Genomic DNA, 23583 nt, shown 5'->3' with positions numbered 1-23583 from the left:
TCTGGGTCCAACTTCAAATAAACTCAATATCATAATTTTAGTGCTTATTTCATTTAATCAAACAAAATTATCTTTCTAACTTACGACTTAGTTTTTTTTAAAACAGAAGCGACGAGATAGTTCCTGATTTTGTTTCATATTCCATCAAATGTAAAGCACAAACAATTTATATATTACAGGTAGATGAAATAGAAAAAGAAGAAGAAAACAACCAAAGCAAATTGTAAACGTTTTGACAACAAGGTCAAAGATTTAAAACAGGTGGACAAGCAATGCATTTCTCAACATTTTTAAATTAATTCATACAAATCAATTAATCTAAAAAAAATTTGAATCCAATTTTAAAAGGAATAGTTTGATAATAAATAAAATTGAACTAAGATATAAAACTTGAACTATTTACAATTTTAGACAAAATATAATACAAATATAGAGCATCTTTACATCTTTATATACAATCTTGATTATAAGTTATTATGAATTTGACTTGGTTGTTGATAAGTTGCTTTAGATCACTCTCAATGATTAGTCCTACACAGCTGGTCAACAAGTCAGTAAAAATAGACTGCTAAGTTTAAGAATGGTAATATTCAAATATCACTTGCAAAAAATCTATCAGAAATAGAATTCTCAAGGTTGACCCATGGGCTTGTGGAAACTAAAACTGATCAACTTATTCCATCTAGAAAACTGATTTTTCTATACCATATTGTAATGATAGCAACCAGTTCTTTTTACATTACTATAATGTTATATTATCATATTTCTTTGAACTAGCCCCTGATTTTATTAATACACAACCAGAATATATTTTATATTTTGCAAATATTTCTTAGTTTAAAGCCGATAGCAGTCAACTCATTTGGTTAATATTTTGCAGTGTTTTATCTTCATATTGGTACATGCATTGCAGTGTTTTATCTTCATATTGGTACATGCATTGCAGTGTTTTATCTTCATATTGGTACATGCATTGCAGTGTTTTGCCATTAGTAATATAACTGTATGAGATCATCAATGATATACAATATACATAAAATGAGTATTTAAGACATTATGTTCAAAATTAAGCCGTATGTGCACCTTTAAAAGCAATAGAAAGAGGTAATTGTACAAAAAACAAGAGAAAATGATATTCATGAAGCATATATGTTGTGTTTACTAGATTTACAAAGTCAGTAAACATGACAAGACAGTGAAAGTATATAACTATTTGAGTACTGTATTGATTCTAAATATGAAATGGGAATTGTCAGAATGTCTAAGCTATCAAAACTAAAGCGTGGCACATGTATTAATTCTCAAAGGAACTCTTCTAAAGTTGATAAAAATATCAATAATTATGCATTATTAATTATTTCAAAAACTGAAAGGTAGTTAAGGGCAGCCAGTACAGATCAGAAAGACCTTGAATAAAGCAAGTAAAAAAGGAGCCATTTATGTAACATACCAACATGGAATGTCAGCACTATTTGTTGAGCGTTAGTTTGATCAAAATTCATACTTGATAATGGACTTACGTAAGATTATAGGTACAAAAATGTTCAAGAAAATAATTCCTTGTTTGTCAAAAATAGCAAAATTCAATAGAAATAAGGTTAAAAAAAATAAGGAGCAATTGATGGGGATGAGCTTCATTGAGCTGTTTACAGAATAATTTATATTTGAAAGATAAAGGCACACAAATTTAAACATTGAATGTCACAGAAACATTGAATGTCACAGAAACATTGAATGTCACTGTAACACTGAATGTTACTGTAACACTGAATGTTACTGTAACACTGAATGTTACTGTAACACTGAATGTCACAGAAACATTGAATGTCACAGAAACACTGAATGTCACAGAAACACTGAATGTCACTGTAACACTGAATGTTACTGTAACACTGAATGTTACTGTAACACTGAATGTCACAGAAACACTGAATGTCAAAGAAACACTGAATGTTACTGTAACATTGAATGTTACTGTAACACTGAATGTTACTGCAACACAGAATGTCTCAGAATGAAGAATAAAACAAACCTCAGGAATAAATTATAAAATGCTTGATTAGTCCCTTTAACTAATTGTGTGGAATTTATTTAATTATTAACTGAATTGTGTTTATTCTATCCAATCAAACTAAATGATATTTTAATTCTATATTTTGGTACTGGTGTACATGAAATTCTTATCACATACCAGCGAAATCAGAACCTAGTTTATGTAAAACACAATCATCTAAGAAAATTTGTATTTTTTAAGTGCAAACTAATTCTAAATATTATGTATAATAATATCTCAATTTAGTTTGCACTTAGAAAATACAAAAATTGTGTTTTACATAAATTGATGATTTGAGATGATTTGAAGGCATAAATCCAGTCAAGATGAGTACACTAGTTTTTAGAAAGAGGATTTTTTGTTAAAATATGTACATATATACAGAATTCTATTCTATAAAAGGTCAAAGATAATCTTTGTAAGTCATATAGAAGCAGGAAATTAAACCTTAAGAACACAAGTTATATGGATATATTACTTCTAGTTTATTACATACTACTTTTCGAAACACATACAGGTAACGTTATCAAGTTTCAAAAAGTAGTCTGTAATATAAACCTAGAAGTAGTATATCCATATAACTTGTGTTCTTAAAGGTCAAAGATAATAGTCTGGGATTGCTTTAAAACATAAACTAAACAGGAGTACCATACCTTATGCTAAATAGATTACATGGAAGGCCCTCATTGACTACATTCAAATGAAGTAAATCTGTCTTGTTTATGTCTTGAGATAATCCAGAATGTGCTTTAATATAATCAAGCAAAGATATTTCTGTTTATCCTGGTCCAATTTAAAACATAAATACAAGCAGGCCTCTTTATTTTCAGGTATTGTAAATAGTAATCAACACACTTTAAAATGTTAAAATAGCGTTCAATACATCCATTGTAGAGTGTTAAAGAACTATTCAACATGTTTCAGGTTTTCAATTTCAAGAACATGTTCTATATATTCTACCAAAAAAATAAATGGATTGCTCATATTTCTGATTTGAATTGCATCTGGATGAGCAGAATTATCTCTGCTGGACTATACAGATGTTGATATATACAATTAATCTCAATGTCTAGTATAAAATACAACATGTATTATCTACATCTATATATATTATATACCACATCACAGTTTATAGTTTACAGGCTCAATTCTTATCTTTAACAATATTCATCTATAAATGATTTGTTACAGAGCATTTCACTTGGGATTTTTTGATTTGTCGCATGAGCAATGGAAATAATTACTATAACTACGCCAATAACACAGAAATACCTTTGTCTAAAACTCAAATGTTGAAAAAGAGCACTGAGAAAGTATCTTTAACAAAACTAAATTAGAACATAAGGTATGAATAGAGAGTGCTTGATCTCAGATGACTACAAATATTAGCCAATCTTGACCAACAAATGTCATAAGACCCACAATTGACAAAAAACATGTTAAAGAATTTAATCTGGCCATAAAACTATCACAATCACAGCACAATATGTTTGATCACAATTGGGATAGTAGTTATTTGTGACACTGGATGTATTTTGACTTTATTGTTTACCCGATAATCATAAAGTATAATATCAGTGTATATGTTCACTCAACACAGTTCAATACTGTTAACATTAACACTTGTATCTATTCGTTGATACAACACACAGAATTTCACAGGTTATGAGCCATACAAGCTAAGAACAGATATGGATAATGAGAATGAGCAGAAGGAACACTGTTATATTCTGCAGATGTACTTCCCTCTAGCCTATTGATATCAATGCTTCAGCAACTGAAGCATGTCATTTTGGTGATAGTATCAATGTAATTACACGGCATACAACATCTCAACTTGTTATAAACAACACTATTTTATTTTGGTTCACTGCCACATACTCGATACTCAATACAGTCACCTTTGACCTGTGTTATTTCTATGTGCCTGTCTTATCTCAATTGTATAAGAATTTATTATAACGAAAAATTCTCACTGTTAAAATGGTGCTAAAGAATTTGAAGAATCCATTACACAACTTGACGAAATCACCTTTCCTTCTCCAATCCTAACCTTTAAACTCTCTGTACACTATCCTACTGTATGATATCACTCGGGTCAAGAGTATTTTGCACTATCCTGATATTCTATACACTATAATTATCATGATTCACCATTATCTTTATATGTAGACAGAATATTAGAAAACTTCTTCTTATCAATTGTCATTTTAATAGGTTCAATATTATGAAAGAGAAAGTCGGCTGTAACATCTTCGGGTAATTTTGTTAAAAATTGAGCAATATGGATAAAGTCTAAAGATAGTAAAGTTTTTTCATAAGCTCTCAGTATACCTGAAATATATAAAGAAAAAATATGAAATGAGGATCACAAATGACTGCATCTACTTTTATTTGTTATTTGTAAGTAATTGAGTTGAGCTTAAAAATATTCATCAGTGTATTAGGTATTACAAATATTCATTATAAAATGAGAGTTTTCAAATTCTTAATCCAGAGTATTAATTATCAAAATCAATACATTCTTGAGAGTTTTTAATTCTTAATTAATACTAATTCTAAGAGTAATATATTGTTATATACTGTATTAATATTGTTAATACAGAGGATCAATGAAAAATTTGCATAAAAAGGAATACAGTGAGGGTTTGTGAAATCATTTGGAAAGGTTTAGATGAAATTTGTTAAAAATACAAACCTAAAGCTGTCCTAAATATAAATTCTTCTCCATCTCTCCAGAACACATCCCAAACTCTACACACAACATCTAATGGTAATGATTTACTGTACAATAAAAATATCCTGCAAAGAAAAAATAAAAGTTTGCATAAGATTCATCTGAATATGTATGGTATAAAATATGATATATAATAAAACAATTATGAATTGAAAAATTGAACCCCACCAAGTGTTTGGCAATGCCTGTAAGTACATTCCTTATTCAATCCAATTTCAACATCTCCTTAGGTAACAAGAGAAATATTCTTACCAATCTATTAAATATAAATCAGGTGTTAGATTCTGTTTATCAAAATGATCATATAAAACAGGTAAATTTTCTTTAAAATATTCTTCAAATGTTTTATAATAGGCAGTCATCTACAACAACAAAAAACATAGATAGGTCAGTTGGCTGAAGATTGTACAGTATGAAACTCTGTGTAACGAACATGTTTCAGGCTCTGTTTTAATGTTTCCATTTTCTATTTATAAACTGATAATCTTCCATGTTAAAATTAATACCTTAATAAAACTTTGATTCCAGTACTGATTACAAATAAAAGATCAATAGCATATTATATTTTTAAATATAAATACTTTATCATACAGACTTACCATTGCTTCATCCATCCTGAAGAATGTAACTTGGCACGGTCTATTGAGTAAATTGGCAAAACAAATAAAAGCATCTGCTGCTTCCATATTTAACAATAAAATACCTGCTATAAACGACATACCTTGTACCTAAAAATATCAAAATAAATATCTCACATAGCATTTATCAAAACGAAACTCACTGACACAAGGATTGGAGATCTGAAGTAGCTGGTCATATAAGAGATATTTTTGTTCACTCATTCAATTTACTTCACAGGTTGTTGAAATATTCATGATTTAAGTCAACTTCATGGGTTTCTGAAATATGTCTGTTGGAAAAGAAAAAAACCAACAGTACTGATATACACTTAATGTAAGAAAACTTTTTGAACTAACAATTTACAACTGATGCAGAAATCAGCTCTGGGTCCTTTTAGCTGCTCAAAGCTATACCATATTAATAACAACCTTCATATTTCATCAAATTTGAAAGAAAGAAATAACAAAGACTACTTACATAACCAACATCAGGTCTGTATGTAGCATAAGCTCCTAATAAACTGTGTAATAAATCATGATATGGACCACCCTAAAATAACACAGAAACATTAATAGAAGGGAGGTAACTATTGTTTGACTCTAAATTATCTCCCTTTGACCACAAATTAAAATAATATTTTACAGTCACAATGAACAACTTCATCTCAAATTTTCTCAAATATAGTCTTGATTTCCTGAACTTCTTGTCAAAAACCTTCAATTGCATCAAATTCCTAGTATGTTTTAAATAACAATCCATTAATATCTCTGATGCAACTTCTTACTCAGTAACAATATATAATAGCACAAAATAGTATATAATAAGAGGAAAATGCCACATACCTTTTGAAATATGCATAAATGAGGGAATGTTCTAGATACATCTAATCTGATTACACTAACACTATCTTCTTTATTGGACGGTGTATCACATGAGGCTGCAGAATAATTTCATAATAATCAATATTGATCCAAGAACAGAGAACCAAATCTTAATAAAGGTATTTTGAATGTCTAGATCTAAAAGTCACAACATAATGGACACAACAAACCACCCCTTCTGACTGTCATTTCACAAATAGATTTTGAAAAAATTAGTGTCACAGGCTAATCTAAACCCATTAAACATCTTTATAATAAATAATAATAAACTCTTTATTCAACATTGGTCAAAATAAGGTCCATGACACCAAAGAGACATTGTTCTGTCTAACATTCAGCTCATAGAATATCAATTCACAAATTCAGCCAAAAGTTTTGACCTCATGGCTGTCTTAGATGTTCAACTACTTTCCTAGAGATGTTGGTAAAAACAGTACTTACGATCATAGCTAGAAACGGATTCAGAATCTTGCATTAGTTTTATTTTTTCATCAGCACGTCCTATACATATCTTATATAATTCTGAAAATAATTACAGTAGATATAATTAGATCAGGTGTGTTTATTTCCCCTTATATAATTCTAAAGATAATTACAAATATAATCAATTTCATTTCCCCCTTAATTACATCTTCACAACGTTAAGATTGGCTCTGATTGGCTTTAATTAGCAACTATTCCAATTTCAACCTGGTTGAAAAATTGGTAATTTGAAGCAACATCATATAAAAACAGAAAACTCAACAAACCTGCTGTTACATTTAACTCATTCCCTAGAGCTAACCTCCAAACTTTACCACGGACACTGGGTGGTAAACCATACCACCATAAATCTCGAGCTTTTTTACTGCTACGCCTAAAATATACAGTATAAATTTCAAAAACATGGTCAGGGAACAATTGATTTAAACCTCTATAGTGTTTATCAAAATACCAAGGGTCCCTTCTTATTTGGAATCAAATTGTAGAAAGTACATTAGGCAGGGAGCTGTTATTCAGTTTTTATGTTTAAGTTTCCAATCCCAAAATCAAGATTTGCATTTAGATTCTGACATGAATTAGTCATCATTCTTCATTACCCCCATCATCAAAGCTCAATTAGTATGGATAAACCAGGCAATATAAAAAAAATTGCCAAAAATGTGTCAATGCATAAGTTGGTAATAACAAGGTTAAAGCAAGTATGCTTACATAGTTTCCCAGTTAGGTAATATCTCATTATTCCAGATTCTACTAGACTTAGCTAACTGATCTTCTTGTCGTAGCTGATTCTGTAGTTGTTTTTTACGTAGTTTAAACTCACGTTGTTCTACAAAGAAAGATAGAGGTCCAGATATAGATAATGGTGGCACTGTATGAATATACTTCAACACAGAAAACATGTAAGATTAAACTCAATGGAGACGCAAAATATATGAAACAAATAAACAAAATTGTTGTGTCCCTAATACACATACATCTTAAGACTTGAAATCTCCTATAAAAGATGAGAATCTCATTGATATAATGATTTGTCCTTTAATGAGTTCATTACCCAAACTAATTAGTACAGATATCAATCAAATTTCTTAATTTGTTCTTTAATAAGCCATCTTTATAAATATTTAAATATTACTATTTAAATCAGACTGAAAGCTATGTAGAAGAAAGGGAAATACAAGAAAAGAATCTTGTTCTGTCTTTTGTGTTATTTAAGTTAATATATTATACAGAATTAAACCAGTGTTTAAACAATATTAAAAAGAATGTCAACTATTTATTTCAAGTTGTTGTATTTATTTTGGTTTTCTATTTGTTAATCATTGTTTGACATTGTTATAATAGTCATTGTGCTTAAAAAAAACATATGACATAGTTCACAAACTATAAATATTTCATATTGAATTGTTCTATTTTCAATTTATTTTTTAAAAAGTACAATGGATTCTATACACAGTTCTGCATCCTCATACACCTAGGTTGATAACAGCACAAAAGAAAGACCTACGATCTGAAATGATCGATCGACAATAGAACCTTGCATCTTTCAATAAATTTCAGCAATTAACATGATTGCCACATCTGATAGGATGAACACAATTAGGTCACATACAAGGCCATGCTTTCAATCCAGACACAAATCATGATGATGGGAAACGAGCATTGTCTGACTTTAATCCAAAGCAAAAATATTTATTTAAAAGAGAGCAGTAATCAATATTGTAATTCCTCCAATATGGAGATCTTTCTTTTTTGGATTCCAGAATTTTGTCTATAAGTTTTTCTATAATATTTATGATAACAAATTTCATAAAAGTAAAAGTCATGATTGAAATGATATGAAAATGACAATGATTATTTAATATCAGGATGTTTTAACTCGTGATAAATAATAGATAAGATATACATCACGAATAATCATATACATAATGACCTCACTGAAACATATTTTTATTTTAATAATACATTTAAATCAGTTTTTACTTTTACATTATGGACTTTTAACTAACCTAATAAGATGCAACAGAAAAATCTTTTCTTTATTGGACCTAATAGAAATACATTTCATCTTATGAATACAAAATTTATCATCAGGTCAGACTATCATTGGGAATGGAAGTGGTTTAAAATTCAATATCAAGTAACAGTGAAGTAATGAAAGAGAACTGTCATTAGACATAACTTTTTCTAAAATCACTATCTATAAATTTGTCTATAATGAGAGTAAAAATTCCGCATGATATTTTGTTTTATAGTAAACTGTGTAGTTTTTTCATGGAACAACTCTTATTCAAGCTCTAACTTGTAATTTCTGATATCCATTTTCTGATAGTTAACATTTAAAAATTGACTGAAACCAAATACTTAAATTGCCTAGGATGTTAAAATTATTGTGAAATAGAAACTTGAATTCACTAGGATAAATGTCACCAAAAGTTTCAGATAAGCTGACACATCCTCCAGTTGTAAGTCTGAAGATCTCATCTTTAATGTTTTGTTATCATAATAAATGTCATATTGCCAAGTCTAAAATTCTTTTAGATTCTTTTATATACAGAGTCATCATACATAGAGAGGTTCACAACAAAACATCAATAGTGACATCATTGATCATTGTTTAAGGAACAGTTACTTTCTGATTTGAATTATTATTTGAATTCAATTTCAAAGTGTCTGTTATCTATAGTAATATCAGGTCAAATATTAAGGTCTTATGTTCGATACTGTATAAATAAAAGGTTATTCTTTTTTCTGGTGAACCAATTTCAGTACCCCAAACAGTACTGTCTATAGTAAATTTTATTACCTTTTTTCTTGGCACATTCTATCATTTGTTCATATTGTAATCTATGTTTTTCAGCTTCCTCTGGGTCTTTACTTGGTAAATTCCTGATAATAAAAATAACAAAAAACTTAATTCATGGGAATAATTCAATTTCCATTCAAAATCAAGATTCAATAGAAGGTTGGTTACACAATAGTTCAATCATAGAGTAGTTTTATGATGACAGTGTCCAATATTAACAGGTTTCTGTCAAAACATTTATCAACAATAATATATTGGGGGAGGTTAATTGACCACAAGACAACTTTTGATTTTTTTTGATAAATTTGTTGAACTTCAATGAGATTTAGATTTCTGATTATTCATGTATTGGTTGAATAATCTTATTCCAACAAACCAAGAACATTTTTTTATTTATTCAGAAGTATAAGAATAGCAATCTTCATCTAATGTATATACATGGATTCTATTACCACAATGCATCCTAATAGAATGTAGACTATTTTCAGACAAGCAGATGTGCATGAATATCTGTGGCATACCATAGACATACCATAGATAGGGGATCTGATTACATACTTTCTTCAATCTAACTTCACTTTAAAATACCAGGTGAAAACATGGTTATCAATGCAGAACATAACAAGAATTAGACCCTGAGTATTATTTGTGGTCAATTACCCAGTAATAGTAATATATAGATTGTTATATTGGTTTGTGACTACACACCCATGATCTTGATTAATTAGACAGCTACTTATTGAACTTATTGAATATAATCTTATTAGAATATAATATAGACTGGTTTACTGATTATTATCATAGGGATTTTACTGTGTGTTCTTAAACTATATTTTTATTTTAAATTAATCTTGTGCTTGTCTCAGTTGGTCTTCGGTCATTCAGTTGATTGCAGGAATTACTGATTATTTGGTAACTGGCAAACTGTATTCAAGTTGTTTTTAATTTCAAAAATTTATTTAGTATATCATATATCATATACATGATCTCCTGCATTACTGCAAATAGTTGAAGTACTTAAGTTAAAGGAATATATAAACCTGTATTACCAATTAATTAGAATTATAATCATATGTCCTGTTTTGCTGCAAATCAACAGAAATGTACTGTAGAAGTTTAGACTATTGTCATTCAATCAATATTTTCATGTTTTGATTTTACTTATATTATGTCAAAACTGCCTGTGACAACATTCATAACAGCTTGTTAGTACTAATAATCTAAACTATGACAATAGACTTGCATCACATTGCAAAAGAACCAAATACTATGGATAGCTAAAACTGAGCTCTATAAACAGGTAAAAGCAATATTTAAACAATAAAACCCTTCGTTTCTTATAACAGGAGCATTCTAAACAAAGCAGTGTTTGCAGAATTTCTGATTAAACATATATACAATGCTTTTGTCTAGCATTATTATAGACATGACAAGACATTATTGCATGTATTGTAGTTTATCAGCCCTAGGGCAAGAACAATACATTATTTATTATTTAAAGTAGGTATTAATCATTTGTAGTCATGCTATCAAGGTCATAACCTGAATTTCAGAATAGTAGCTTTTTGAAAATTATCATGGGGCTTACAATAGTCCTCCAAAATATGTCCTCTAAACCCTAGAAACAACCAAGGATTCTTGGGTTCTACTTTTACAGCCAAACAGCAGCATTAGCCCACATTTTTTGTTTTTTCTATCTGATATCACATGTGTACATTCTGTAGCATATCAAGGCTGTATATATTGTATCTGCTAGATTCCAAGCTGAACACTGGGAACTGCTTGATAAATCTGATGATGTGCCACTTGCTCCAAATTTCAGAAAGTACTTACATTGGTCTGTTCTCTAAAATAAGTGCTGTGGTTGATGAGACTTCAACATCTTGTTTTTTAGGATGAGATGGAGCTAGTTGTGAGGCACGTAATTTAGCCTGATATTCCTGTGATATTTGTGCTGCCTCTTTCTCACCACTGGATTTAGGAGGGACATGGCCAAACAATTTCCAACCAGGAGCACTTGATTCAGTTGTATCTTTACTTCTTTTGGAGAATATACTTCTGTAAATAAAAATTGCAAAAAATCATTAAAATTGTCAACAAAATATGAATTAGAATGTTAAAGTATGCTAAGACTCTGACTGCCTTCCACCTTATGATATAATTCCTCATGGCACTATTAGCAAAGATAAGATTTACCACTCCTTTTAAGATATGACCTGTTGTCAACTTTCACACTCTTCAACCTATCCTGTATGACAGATAATATCTACCTCTAAACTAACGTTACAGTCTCAGAACTATTGGAAATTCAAAGTGCAGCATTTCATCAAATCTATCACTGTCAATAACAACATGATTCTCAAACTGAAAATTGCCTGTCTACAAGCAACTAACATGAACAGAATTGTTGCTGATTGTAATAGCTCTGGTCAAACTAGAACATGAGCAACTGATTCTCTCAGATTCTGCCAATTATCAACAGTCATTGAAACCCATTGATATAAGATTCTGCTAGTTAGAAGTCCATATTGTTGTTCTTGAACTGGTTTTACTTTCTGGCTCTAACAATCTTGAATGCGAATAATTTCAGTCATGTTCTAATCTTGAAAAGAAGAATTTCAAAAATTCAAAAGGAGTCTGGCAACCTAACCACTCACAACAGATTTAATCATATTTGAATCCTGAGTTTCACAGAAGACCATTTAAAACATTCTGTGATACATGATAGTATTCTTCCTAGTTCTGACCTTAATCAAACTGAAAATTTAACAAATGAATAAAATATACTAAAAACTGACCTTTTCTCTATGAATAGCATGATGTATATAATAATTAATACAAAATATATATTACTTTCATTATAACTTACATTAATACTATTAAACTTATATCAATATATATAGCACTATCAATCAATACCTTTCATTATCAAATCAAACACCAATTTTATACTTGATTTAATACATCATTCAATACTTTGAGAAAAATTGATATCACCCTAATTTGGTAAATAATAGTTTGATCCTGACAAACAATCATTAGATAATATTTAGCAAGTCTGTAGTCAACACAAAGAAACAGAGAAAAGTTATAAGTTGAGTCTATATTATATGAACATTCCAAATTAGACATATTCCTTCCTTAGAGACTCAGAGAGCACTTGTCTGAATGGTGGTAATATGCTATTTCAGAATATTGTGGATGCATTGGAATTGTTACTTTACAAAACTGTAATCTGTCTCTTATAATAAAATTTGTCTAGAGATCAAAATTGATGTTCACAAATCAATTATGGCTTGTATTCAAATGTATTTTCTTTTTAGTTTTAATAAGAAACAGTTTTCAAATTCAACTCTTGATTTCCTTTTTAGAAAGACCAAGTGTCAGGTGTCATTTGGTATTTTGCTTCAAAATATTTTTCTACTTCCTGATGAATCAACTGGTGCAAATTTTATATTGCAACCGCACAACAAACACACATAGTTTAAAAACTTAAAGCTGTCATAAAGCCTCTATAACTTCCCATTTGAGCATACAAATGAAGAAGAGAATGTAAAAGAGAGAGATTTGTTTAGGGCAGGTGTAAAATGAAGTGATATAAACAGGCATTAACAATCATATAACACAACAGGTATTATTGTCAATATTGACTGACTATTATTGTTGTCTTTACTGGCTTTTATTTAGATAATATCAGTACAAACTAAATAAATCAACATTACTTCACCATAACCTCTGTACTGACCCTTCCATATCACACATACTGTACCCTTCATATCACACAAACCTACCATACCCTTCATATTACACATACTGTACCCTTTATATCACACATACTGTACCCTAATACATTGTTTACTACCCAGCAACACACTGAACATATTTTTAGTGGCCCATAGCAATTACCAGTTTGGTATGGTTTTGAAAAAGAATAGCAGTCATAAAGATAAAATTCAAACACAACTCTCATCCAACTGAGTTGTAAGTTGCATTCGAAACTCATGACCACTTACATTATATGCGACCATACGCAACTGTTAATCGATTTGGTGTGAGGGCACCTTTATAAGCATACTATAATATATTTTAAAAGAGACTTGGATTTCCATTTAGATTTCCCAAGTGAGAAAGTGTATTGAAATACTTCCTCTATGTAAGTCAAGTGCCTTGAAAACCAAGGAAGATCTTCAAGCCCTATATAATTACAGGAAGCTAAAATAATATGTAGATGTGTATAGGGACAACTTGATATTCAACATCTCATCATCATTAATAAACTGTTTTATATTAATCTCAATTCTCCCAGCTATATTTTTAGTCTTTCACATACTTTCTTTGATTTTCAAGGCCCTAGACAGACTGCAATTTGCATTTGCGATCTTATGGCTACCAAAATTTCTCAGTCGCGGTCAAACGTGAGGAAAACTAAAGAAAAAGTCCCTTAAATAATTAAAAACAGTCGGCCTCATACTGCGGTTATTCTACCATTATGCATTCTAAAATTTTTGCCACTCATCTACGCTTTTTATACTGTTCAACGCCTGTCTGATGACACTTTATCCCATGGCGTTCTCAACCCGTTCAAGAACAAATCGCTGAACCTTGGCATTTGTTTTCAATTCAGCAAATAGAGTCGACAATGGCAACAACTGCACGATGTCCGACGTGATCTACAAGATTATACCACTGTTATGGCGACTTTGACATGCTCTGAGTCAATTTTCCGTTGCAGTAGCAGCACATTCCTTGTGTGACAGGGCCTTAAAGGATAGCTTCAAAAATGCAAGATCTGATCCTTACTTCCCTTAATAGGTTTGAGTCATTTCGGTTGTTTCAATAATTTAAACAGCAAAGAAGTCTTGTTTAATGGACAAAATGTAAAGTTCACGATTTTCAAAAATTTTCCACGTAGGCCTACCTGCTATCTCACTCTCCTCCTACAACCACACTCTGATTAAGTAAATGACTGTATTGGCAATGGGAGTAACTATACTAAAATTTCTATTCATCTAATGTTTCAAATGTAATCTAAAAACCTACGCCACCTGCATTGAGAAATGACCTATTACATAAGAAATAAGAAAGAATTCAGCTTACCGTTTAAGAATATGTACAGCATTATGTATATCTGCACTTTCACTTATAATAGAAGTCATTTTAATAATATCTAGTCCATTATACTGTATACTAGAAAAGTTACTTTATGTCTACATCAGTCCTTCTATGTCATTATAAAATGATAACACATTAATATATCTTCTATAGTCTACCTACAACTGTCACTATCTTAACCTGTATATGTCCGGTCAACTCACAAAGTTCATTCAATCACATGCCTTCATTATTAAACTCTACACTGTTGTAACAAACTGAATGATACTACATTATAGTCAACTTCTTTAAAGAGACACAACCAATTGTCAGCTTCTTGTTATTATTAAACACTTATAAAACTGACAATTTCTTTATAACATATTACATTCTCTTGACCTGAATCTGTATAGTTTGACATCCTTCTCATGAACAAATTTCATTCTCAAATAATTCAAAGTTCAATTGACTCAAAATCACACTGTAACCTAATTCAATTACTGAGATTTAATTCAATATAAATATACTACAGTGTGATAATAATATTTTTAAACTGCTAATATTTAGCTATTCATCCTGTTATCTTCAATAAATAAGCTTAATACAATCAACAGTACTAGTACAGCATTACATGTTGCTTTAACCCTCTGTAAATGGCTAAAGCCCTAAAGCAGAAACAACCTACATACAAAATCAAATAAGCAAAAAAACGTATGTAGAGTAATAAACGAATTAAAAAAACTAAAGCAGGTGAAATTGTGACCTCGAAAACAATAACTCCAGGCAACATTTTTCACTTCAATATCTGGAGGCAATACATGTCAAACAGTCAGTTGTTATTGATTTCTATTTATCAGATAACCTACACTAAGAATCCTTCATACCATTATAAATAAAGGTCAGAGGTAGACTGCACTCTTTGATGGAGAGATCAAAAGCAACCTTTCAGCACTAAATGGAATTGAAAAAGGTGATCAATAAATATAGCTAAACATTTAACCTAACCTGATCACTGAAATGCTACCATTGTTCATGTCTTACAGATACTATGACAATATCTGTTCAGGTTACAGGGGTTGAAAGCAAACATTTGTTGACATTTCAGGATTCAGTCATAACTATGAACAGGCCCTGGTCTATATCACTATCAAGAACTTAGTTAGAAAAGGGCATTCCATCAAAATGTTTAAAAATTTAACAATGGAATTGAAAAGAGCAGAGTGCTAATGAAAATTTTCAAAACAAAATCAGCTATTCATACAAGAACAAAGTTCTAGAATGAACCTACACTACCTTTGTGACTCTGCAGTAACTAGTGGAGCACATTGCTGTTTCTCTTGGCAACAACAAGAAATATAGTTCAGAAATATGATAACTTCATAAATACCAAAACTCATTCATATATCAGTGATAAATTTGAGTAGTGCGCATATGCATTACCAACTTTCTTACTTATTATCCGATTTTCATCAAACTTGGAATGTATGTGTATAATCAAATTCTAAATTTGATGAAAATATTGAATTTTCGTTGTGCGCATGTGCTTTACCAAATTTCTTATTTCTTATCCGAATTTCACCAAACTTGGAATGTATGTGTATAATCCAATTCTAAATTTGATGAAAATATTGAATTTTCGTTGTGCGCATGTGCATTACCAAATTTCTTATTTCTTATCCTGATTTCATCAAACTTGGTCTTTATTAATTGACAAATATTCTTTTATTTCTAGTCAATATACTTTAAATCTAGGCACTTTTGATATTTGCATTTAGAGATGCAGAAAAGTATTTACATCAATGTCATTGAAATAGACCATCTTCGTATGTACCTGAATGCTGTAACCCGCCCTGCATCAGTACTGTTATAAGAAAGGGATACCATATATAAAGGTTATAATTTGGCTACCAAATTCATACATTTAAAACAGACAGTATAAGAAAAGAGAGGGACTGAACGATATCACCAACCACATCAAACAAATACTATAAAACTATTTCTACTAGTTACAAGTCAGTACTCAACTATTTCTAATTAAATCTGACCAAAATAAAATCTCATTTTAAATGTCATTTTATACCTTCTTAATATGTTGACTTTCCAAAAATGTTAAACCACCACTCACTACTTACATTTTATATATTTCTACTTGAAGTATTTAGCCTTACAGTTTGGTTCATATGTTATTGGCCCCTGTATTAAAGAACAGAATTAAATGAGGAAATATCTCAAAATTATCTCAAATAAATTTCAGGACACACTCTGTCATCAGAAGGTTAACCATTAATGCCACAAGACTATTTCATGGAACCACTTGGAATAAACTGATTAAAAAGAAATGAAGTGGAAAAAGCATTTAAATCAATATAGAATTGCTGTATCTTCAGTTGATCAGCAAGAGATCTGATACAATATTTCACATTTTATGCTAAAATTTCATGCTTTATAGCTAATATTTCACATCTAAAAGATGATTACAACCAGATAAATCTCTGCTCTGTCTGTCCTCAGTTTAAAAATAAGATTTAGCTCAAGCAAGTTCAAATATGATGTAATCTCAATTTTTCTATGAAATTAGCAGACTTCATTTTAAATCATAGACATCTTGAAGACTGGTTTGCATTGGATCAAAATATCCCTTAATCTTACTTGCAAGTTAGAAAACAAGACAACCAGAAGTTACATATAACTAAAGGACATATCAGTCATCACTTCACAATGTCAAGCTTTCCGAACTTGACTTGACTTGTGTCACAGAAGTTTGTAAATGCAGGCATTTTCTTGGAATATACGCCAAAGAATACAACCAATCAGAGGCCTCAAAAGAAAGTCTGTAAACAATAAGCCAAAACAGTCTTTATGTTGAGGTCTCGGACCTTGTATTCACCAGGGTACGCCGTACAATGCAATCAAACTTCTCCATTCCGTGATACAAGAAAGGTGGCTACTACAATCAAGGTATAAGACGAAGTTTGTTATAGCTTGACATTGTGAAGATGATCAGCCTTAGGAAAAGCCATTCCCCTCAATTATCAATATTGCCTAGAGAAGATGTTATATTGTGTATAGATGGTATTGAAGGTAGAGAGACTGGTATCAACTGATCAATGGAGTAGATCAATCACCCTGTAGAGTTTCCAGACAATGTAATAATAGATAATACTAGATAATGTAGGATAAAGGTTGAATATAGGATAATAAAGATGAGTTAGAATGATAATAACATTATAAACATATCTAGTCATACATGTCTCATTCTCCATCAGAACATAATCAATCTTGAGAACATCTTCCATAACAATGTCAAGCTTCCTATACACATTCAGTCAAATTTTTTACAAACTATCTAATAGAGGAGAAATGTTGTCTGAAAGCCACAAATGCATGCAAATATGTGACTTCTGATTTAAGTATGAAGGATTGTTTAACTGTTTTAAGTACATGAGGGGCCAGTCCCACTTATCTTAATCAAATCAAGACATGCAGTATACAGTTTCTTTTCCTTTAACTAATTTATTTTGAGAAGTGTCAATGTCCCTTGAAATTGCAACCCCTGGTAATTATTTCCAAAGAAATATAGAAATAGCAACATTATATTAACATGTTACTTTGTACTTCATTTGTGTAACATAGGAACATTAAACCAAAAGGTAATCATTTTCAACATCATAAACATTGAGCATACCTTGTCTTAATAATCAATAAGTAGAGACATTGTACCAAGTCATAAATCACTGCTTCCAGTTCTATACAACTACCTTAACAATACAATCTCTACAATAACAGGAATCTCTGTCATCCATACAGATTATAATAGCCTGTCAACAAGGTCAGGGTAAAAAAACAACCAATTGTTTCATATTATATTGATTGATATCAAGATCATAGTCTATACATTCTCTTGGCCAAGTATGTGTTTAATATCACATGATCATTCCATAATTCTTATTCAAGATGTGGACTTCCTGAAAGAAGTTGGCACAGTGACATCAGGCGTTCAGGAATAGAAGAAACTTAACCTATTTCGCAACCATGATAGAATATAATAATGAACCAGTCTAGATTTGATGTAATTGCTCATCTCATGCAGCTGATATGTGTTTTGGATACCCAATCCTCGTCAAGACAGAAACTTTAAATAGGAAATGGGGCTAACTTTTCCAAATTGGATATGAGCATTGTTAGAGATCCAGTTAACAAATTCGGTCAATCAGTAACCTGAGAAAGACAATACTTATTCTCACAGGCAATGTCTATCACAGTGTATATTCATTGTTGCAGAAATCAAAGTTACTTTAGCATTTTGATGTCAATATAGCAAAATATTTCACAATGACAAAAATGAAAAACTTACAGAACAATCTAATTTCAATAAACAAGCTGAAAATACCCAGTCAATAATATTGTGTTCCATCTAAGCTTTTTGTCCCATATAAAAGACATGAAATTTTTTGCATGTCAGTTACATGGCTGAAGTCAAGCAAGGTAATTCATAATCAGCTTGTAGATTTTCAAACAAATAAAGATGGCATAATAAGGGCAAGTAAACATTAACCTAACATCAGATTCTGAAGCTATGATATTTACTTTCCAAACAAATAATAATATATCACTTATTGTACCAGTCACCATATATCATTATTGTTTCTACATCAATACATAAATCAATGAGGAATTAATGGAGTTTTATCAATCAATCTATAAAATTCCATTAGTTTCACATTATTATCAAAAGTTTATCTTAGTTTCTGTATTCACATAGATATTTAAAATGTGTTACCTTTAGTAAATCTGCAGAAATAAAACGCTTTATAGATTCAGCTTGTTATCCTTTATTAAATCTATTTCTTTAAATATCTGTTTAATATGCTATTGATTTAGACTGAGCAATTATAAGATTAATCAATGTCTATTGCAATCAGGTTCCATCTCTTTCCGTCAGGCTGAATTTTTAGGAGGTTGGAAAATTAAGGTGATCAAATTTACGAAAGATTAAGAAAGATGAAAATCTTGAGATGTGTGTCCCTTAAATTATCTAAAAGTTTTAAATAAAAAATACTGTTGCTAATTTGTAGAATGTCAAAATTATCTCAAAGATTTACACAATAATAATAAAATATTATGTAACTGTGCTCAATACAACAATTGTAGACCGATATAAAAATATTAAAGCAGAACCTAAAAAACATGTTGTTACTCAGAGTTTCAGGCTATGCAATCTTCAGACAACTGACCTGTGTACAGAATATGAGCAATATTTGTCCTATTATTCTGGAGGATTCAACTAAAATTAACAAGTCTTGTCAAAAACTAGTTGAAACTGCTTACTTGGTTATTTGTACACTCTGTTTTGTATTACCTTTTAACATAAATTCAGATGTTGATCAAGATTATACATGGTAGTGAATAGTATATTGCAGAAAAAATGTTCACTTATAATTCACATCGTTTTTAATAATGAAAATATTGCATATTGGCCCTTTAAATAGTAATATAAAGGGTGGAGTCTTTGATTGCAACTTGATAGCTAAGCTTACTTCAATAGTCCAACTGCTGATAAGGTTCAAATAGTTTTTGAAGTATTTTATAAATGATAGATTATAATTATAAAAGCATGGTATCACAAAAGGAGCTCAAGAAATAAATCTAAAAAATTAGAGATATCATTGTCATTTACCTTTGCAAACTATTTATTATGCAGAAAAGATTTAATACTTGTTTAATACAGGATCTTCACAACTGTTCAGTGATCATTCAACTAAATTTCCAATCCTCATATTTCTCACAACTCCCAAACATTGTTTAGATGTTGTGATCAGAGCTCTTGCTTTTTACTATTAAAATTTGTTAATGTGATTTATGAATTTATATTTTGTGCTTATTATCTTTTCTCTAAAGACTCTTTCTAAAGACAGACATTGTCAGATTATATTTTGGAGCATTAATCGGCAATTAATAAGACATAGCTTTAGCTTAGCCATGAATCATTTTGGTCCAGGGATGTCAATTACAGAAGAGTTTAAAGAATATGTCCTTCAAGAGTTTTATCTGTACATGTCAAAAACAAACTTAATATTTACCTTGACAAAAAATTACCAAACCCTTTCTTCTTTGACTTGGTTTCATCACTGGCTGAACTTTGAGATCTTTGATATGAGTTCCGTGAGTGAAGGTTTACTTCCATAAAACCAGTCTCATCTCCTTCCAGAGATACATTTTTAAATTCTGAGTTATCTTCTCCTACAGTGGTTGAGAAATCTGTACTGACACTAGACAGACTGGACGTATCATTACAACCTCTGTCATTTAGTTCACCTGGTATCAAACACTCTACACTGTTTAAAGTCATCTGATCAGCATCTATATTGGAATTATCATTGGCACCAACAGGGAAAGGACAGGTTTCAGAAAAACTAGAATTTGATTCCGGAGACACAAGTTCCAATGATTGATCATTACCATTAAATGATGTATTAGCATCAATACAAATTTCTTTGTGCAGGTCCTCCACACCATTACTATGGGCTCCATGGCTGCCTATGGAATTTTGTCTTGATACAGGTTGACTACGCACTAACTGTTTTGTGTTTGGTAGATACAACAGTGATGGAATATTTTCCATCACATATGAAAACCTATTTTGGTCTTTCCCAATATCAATGGGAATATCTTGAGTTAGGGCAATAGGGGACATGAGTAATCCAGCCTTCACCTTTGTGTGGGATTTCTCTGTATATGTAGGTAGAGCAGGACTGTCAAGTCGAATTAGTTTTGTGTCAGATACACTCCTGTGCCTTCCCAGATTAGATGTATCACTCACATGTAATTTGTCCAATTCACTGGACAAACACGATCCATTCACCATGTTTGAATTTGTAACATTTCCACCACTACATTCACACCCTGTGTTGGATAAATTATGGCCCCCATTCGAGTTTATTTCTCCTACTTTAGGGCTGAAAATCACATTTTCATCTTTACCATTCCATTGATTAATGTCTGATTGAATGTTATTCATTTGTTTAGATTTGACTTTCAATTTGACATCTTCCACATCTTCAAACCTATCAAACAATTTAACAGTAACTGGGTAATTGGCTTCATTTTGTTCCTCATTGTCTTTCAAAAGAAGTGAGTCCCTTGAATTTTGAGCATTTAAATTATCACACATACCTAGATGTTTCATAGTCTTAGAACTACCTCCATGTTTACCCATCCCTGAAGTCTGTTGCAGGGTGGGGGAGACTTCAGACCCAAACAAAAATTTCTTTGGAATTTTATTTGTTGTGATGGTAGACACACCCTTAAATTCATTTTTTCTGAAATCGGGAGGCATCTACCAAGCCGAGTTTGTAAAATTCAAGTCACTTGAAATGATTTAACAAAGCGTCATTGTTGAAATTCCATTAACTAGTATAGTGAACAACACAATACAAAAAATATTCACTTATTTACAGTAAGAGATTCACAAGGCAGCCATTGACAGATATGCTAATGAAGGGGAGGGTAGGCTACAGATACTCTCTAACAAAATTGGAAATATGATAAATAAATAGTATCAAAAGTTAATAGATGAAAAATAATCGCTCTAGACTTTGATTCCGCATGAAATATCTGAGACGAACAAAAAGGTTTGCTCATAAAATAGTTTTATAGCTAAAATGAGAAAATAAAAGAATTAAATTTGACTTTGGCCTTGTAGAGAAAAAAAAGTCCGGATAAATTATGAAATTTAGTGTGCATTGATTTATCTTTGCACGATAGATTGATTGTTAAAATATAATTTGTCTTTTAATTTGATATTTCTGAAGTGAAAATAAGGAAATTCATTGTATCAAAGGTGAAATGGTGCTTTAATTCATTTAGAATAACTAGTCAGATTTAGACTTCGTGAGATTCTTGATCGCGTCAGTTGAAGAGGGGCACAGCAAACATCTGCACCGCCCGAGGAAACTTAGTTCCGGAGTTACGCCCCTTTACTGTCATGGCCGATTAAAAAATGGTCTGCTATTGTAAACAACAATTTATTGTATTTATGCAATAAAACTCTTAAATTGAAACTCCAAATGTAACATGAAAGTAAGCTGACAATGGCAGACTTTGAAATGAGTTTAGAACCAAATCCTGGTTTGTATATAACCTTTATTTTTTGTCATTTGTATGAGATGTCTGAATCGGTCAATTGTTAACAACCTCCACTTCCTCACTTCTACTTTCTAAAAGTCTGCAAGCAGGTACTCATTGATCAATTAAATGATTGGATTTGTGAAGTGAAAAAAAATGATCCTAAAGGCAATACACAAGTTAATTTTATAGAAGACGATTTTCAATGAGTTTTACAAGTAGATCTTATTTGGAGAGTCAAATGTATTCCACTATTATTATTATCTGAAAATAAGTATCATCATAAAGTAAACTTAAATTTATATGTAAATTTTTTGCTTCAGGAATTCAGAAACTTGTTCATCCTATAGTAAATGGTCACATTTATGCTTCTGATGTTTTTCAATGTGGAATTTGTGGAGAATCTTTTCACAGTCTTTGTTCTTTTATAAATCATAAAATAAAACGTAAGTGTATATTTCTATCTACTTTAGGAATTTGTTTTTGCTTACTTAACAAGCTTTGTCTTCTCTTTCTGTAATTTAAGTGAAACAATACACATAATTTATGTATCAGTTAGTCATTTCATAAGAAATGCTTAATACCTTACACTTACTGTTTTTAGATGCAGCTAGTGGTCAGCCAGTTGAGTGTTCTTTGTGTGGCCGATCTTACAACCAAAAATGTTTCCTACGTGATCATTATAAGAAGAAACATCGTGTAGAATTTATTGAAGGACAAGGATTTATAAAGAGTAATCGTAAACAAGTTATAGACACACCATCTAATATAGAAACAGAGGAAATAGTAA

General features: G+C 30.7%; 3 protein-coding genes across 3 annotated transcripts; all 3 read right to left on the bottom strand.

The window, feature by feature from the left end:
- Positions 1-1658: 1658 nt before the first annotated feature.
- Positions 1659-1982, bottom strand: LOTGIDRAFT_128977 (hypothetical protein; the record flags this gene model as incomplete). Its single annotated transcript, XM_009064576.1, has 1 exon — positions 1659-1982. A coding segment is annotated over one exon (324 nt), but the record flags the coding sequence as incomplete, so codon positions are not given.
- Positions 1983-4196: 2214 nt separating this feature from the next.
- Positions 4197-14734, bottom strand: LOTGIDRAFT_167116 (hypothetical protein; the record flags this gene model as incomplete). Its single annotated transcript, XM_009064575.1, has 12 exons — positions 4197-4387; positions 4752-4855; positions 5043-5152; positions 5390-5518; positions 5889-5960; positions 6254-6348; positions 6734-6814; positions 7042-7148; positions 7484-7601; positions 9579-9661; positions 11412-11636; positions 14676-14734. The coding sequence occupies 12 exons, from the start codon at positions 14732-14734 to the stop codon at positions 4197-4199; spliced, it is 1374 nt and encodes a 457-aa protein (XP_009062823.1).
- A 6011-nt stretch (positions 14735-20745) lies between these two features.
- Positions 20746-21885, bottom strand: LOTGIDRAFT_167115 (hypothetical protein; the record flags this gene model as incomplete). The annotated part of the gene is made up of 1 exon (XM_009064574.1): positions 20746-21885. The coding sequence occupies one exon, from the start codon at positions 21883-21885 to the stop codon at positions 20746-20748; it is 1140 nt and encodes a 379-aa protein (XP_009062822.1).
- Between the last annotated feature and the right edge of the window lie 1698 nt (positions 21886-23583).

Source organism: Lottia gigantea (assembly GCF_000327385.1).
Source record: "Lottia gigantea unplaced genomic scaffold LOTGIsca_63, whole genome shotgun sequence".
NCBI classification, from domain to species: domain Eukaryota; kingdom Metazoa; phylum Mollusca; class Gastropoda; family Lottiidae; genus Lottia; species Lottia gigantea.
Note: the sequence above shows the minus strand (reverse complement) of the source record. Positions and strands in the feature narration are given on the sequence as shown.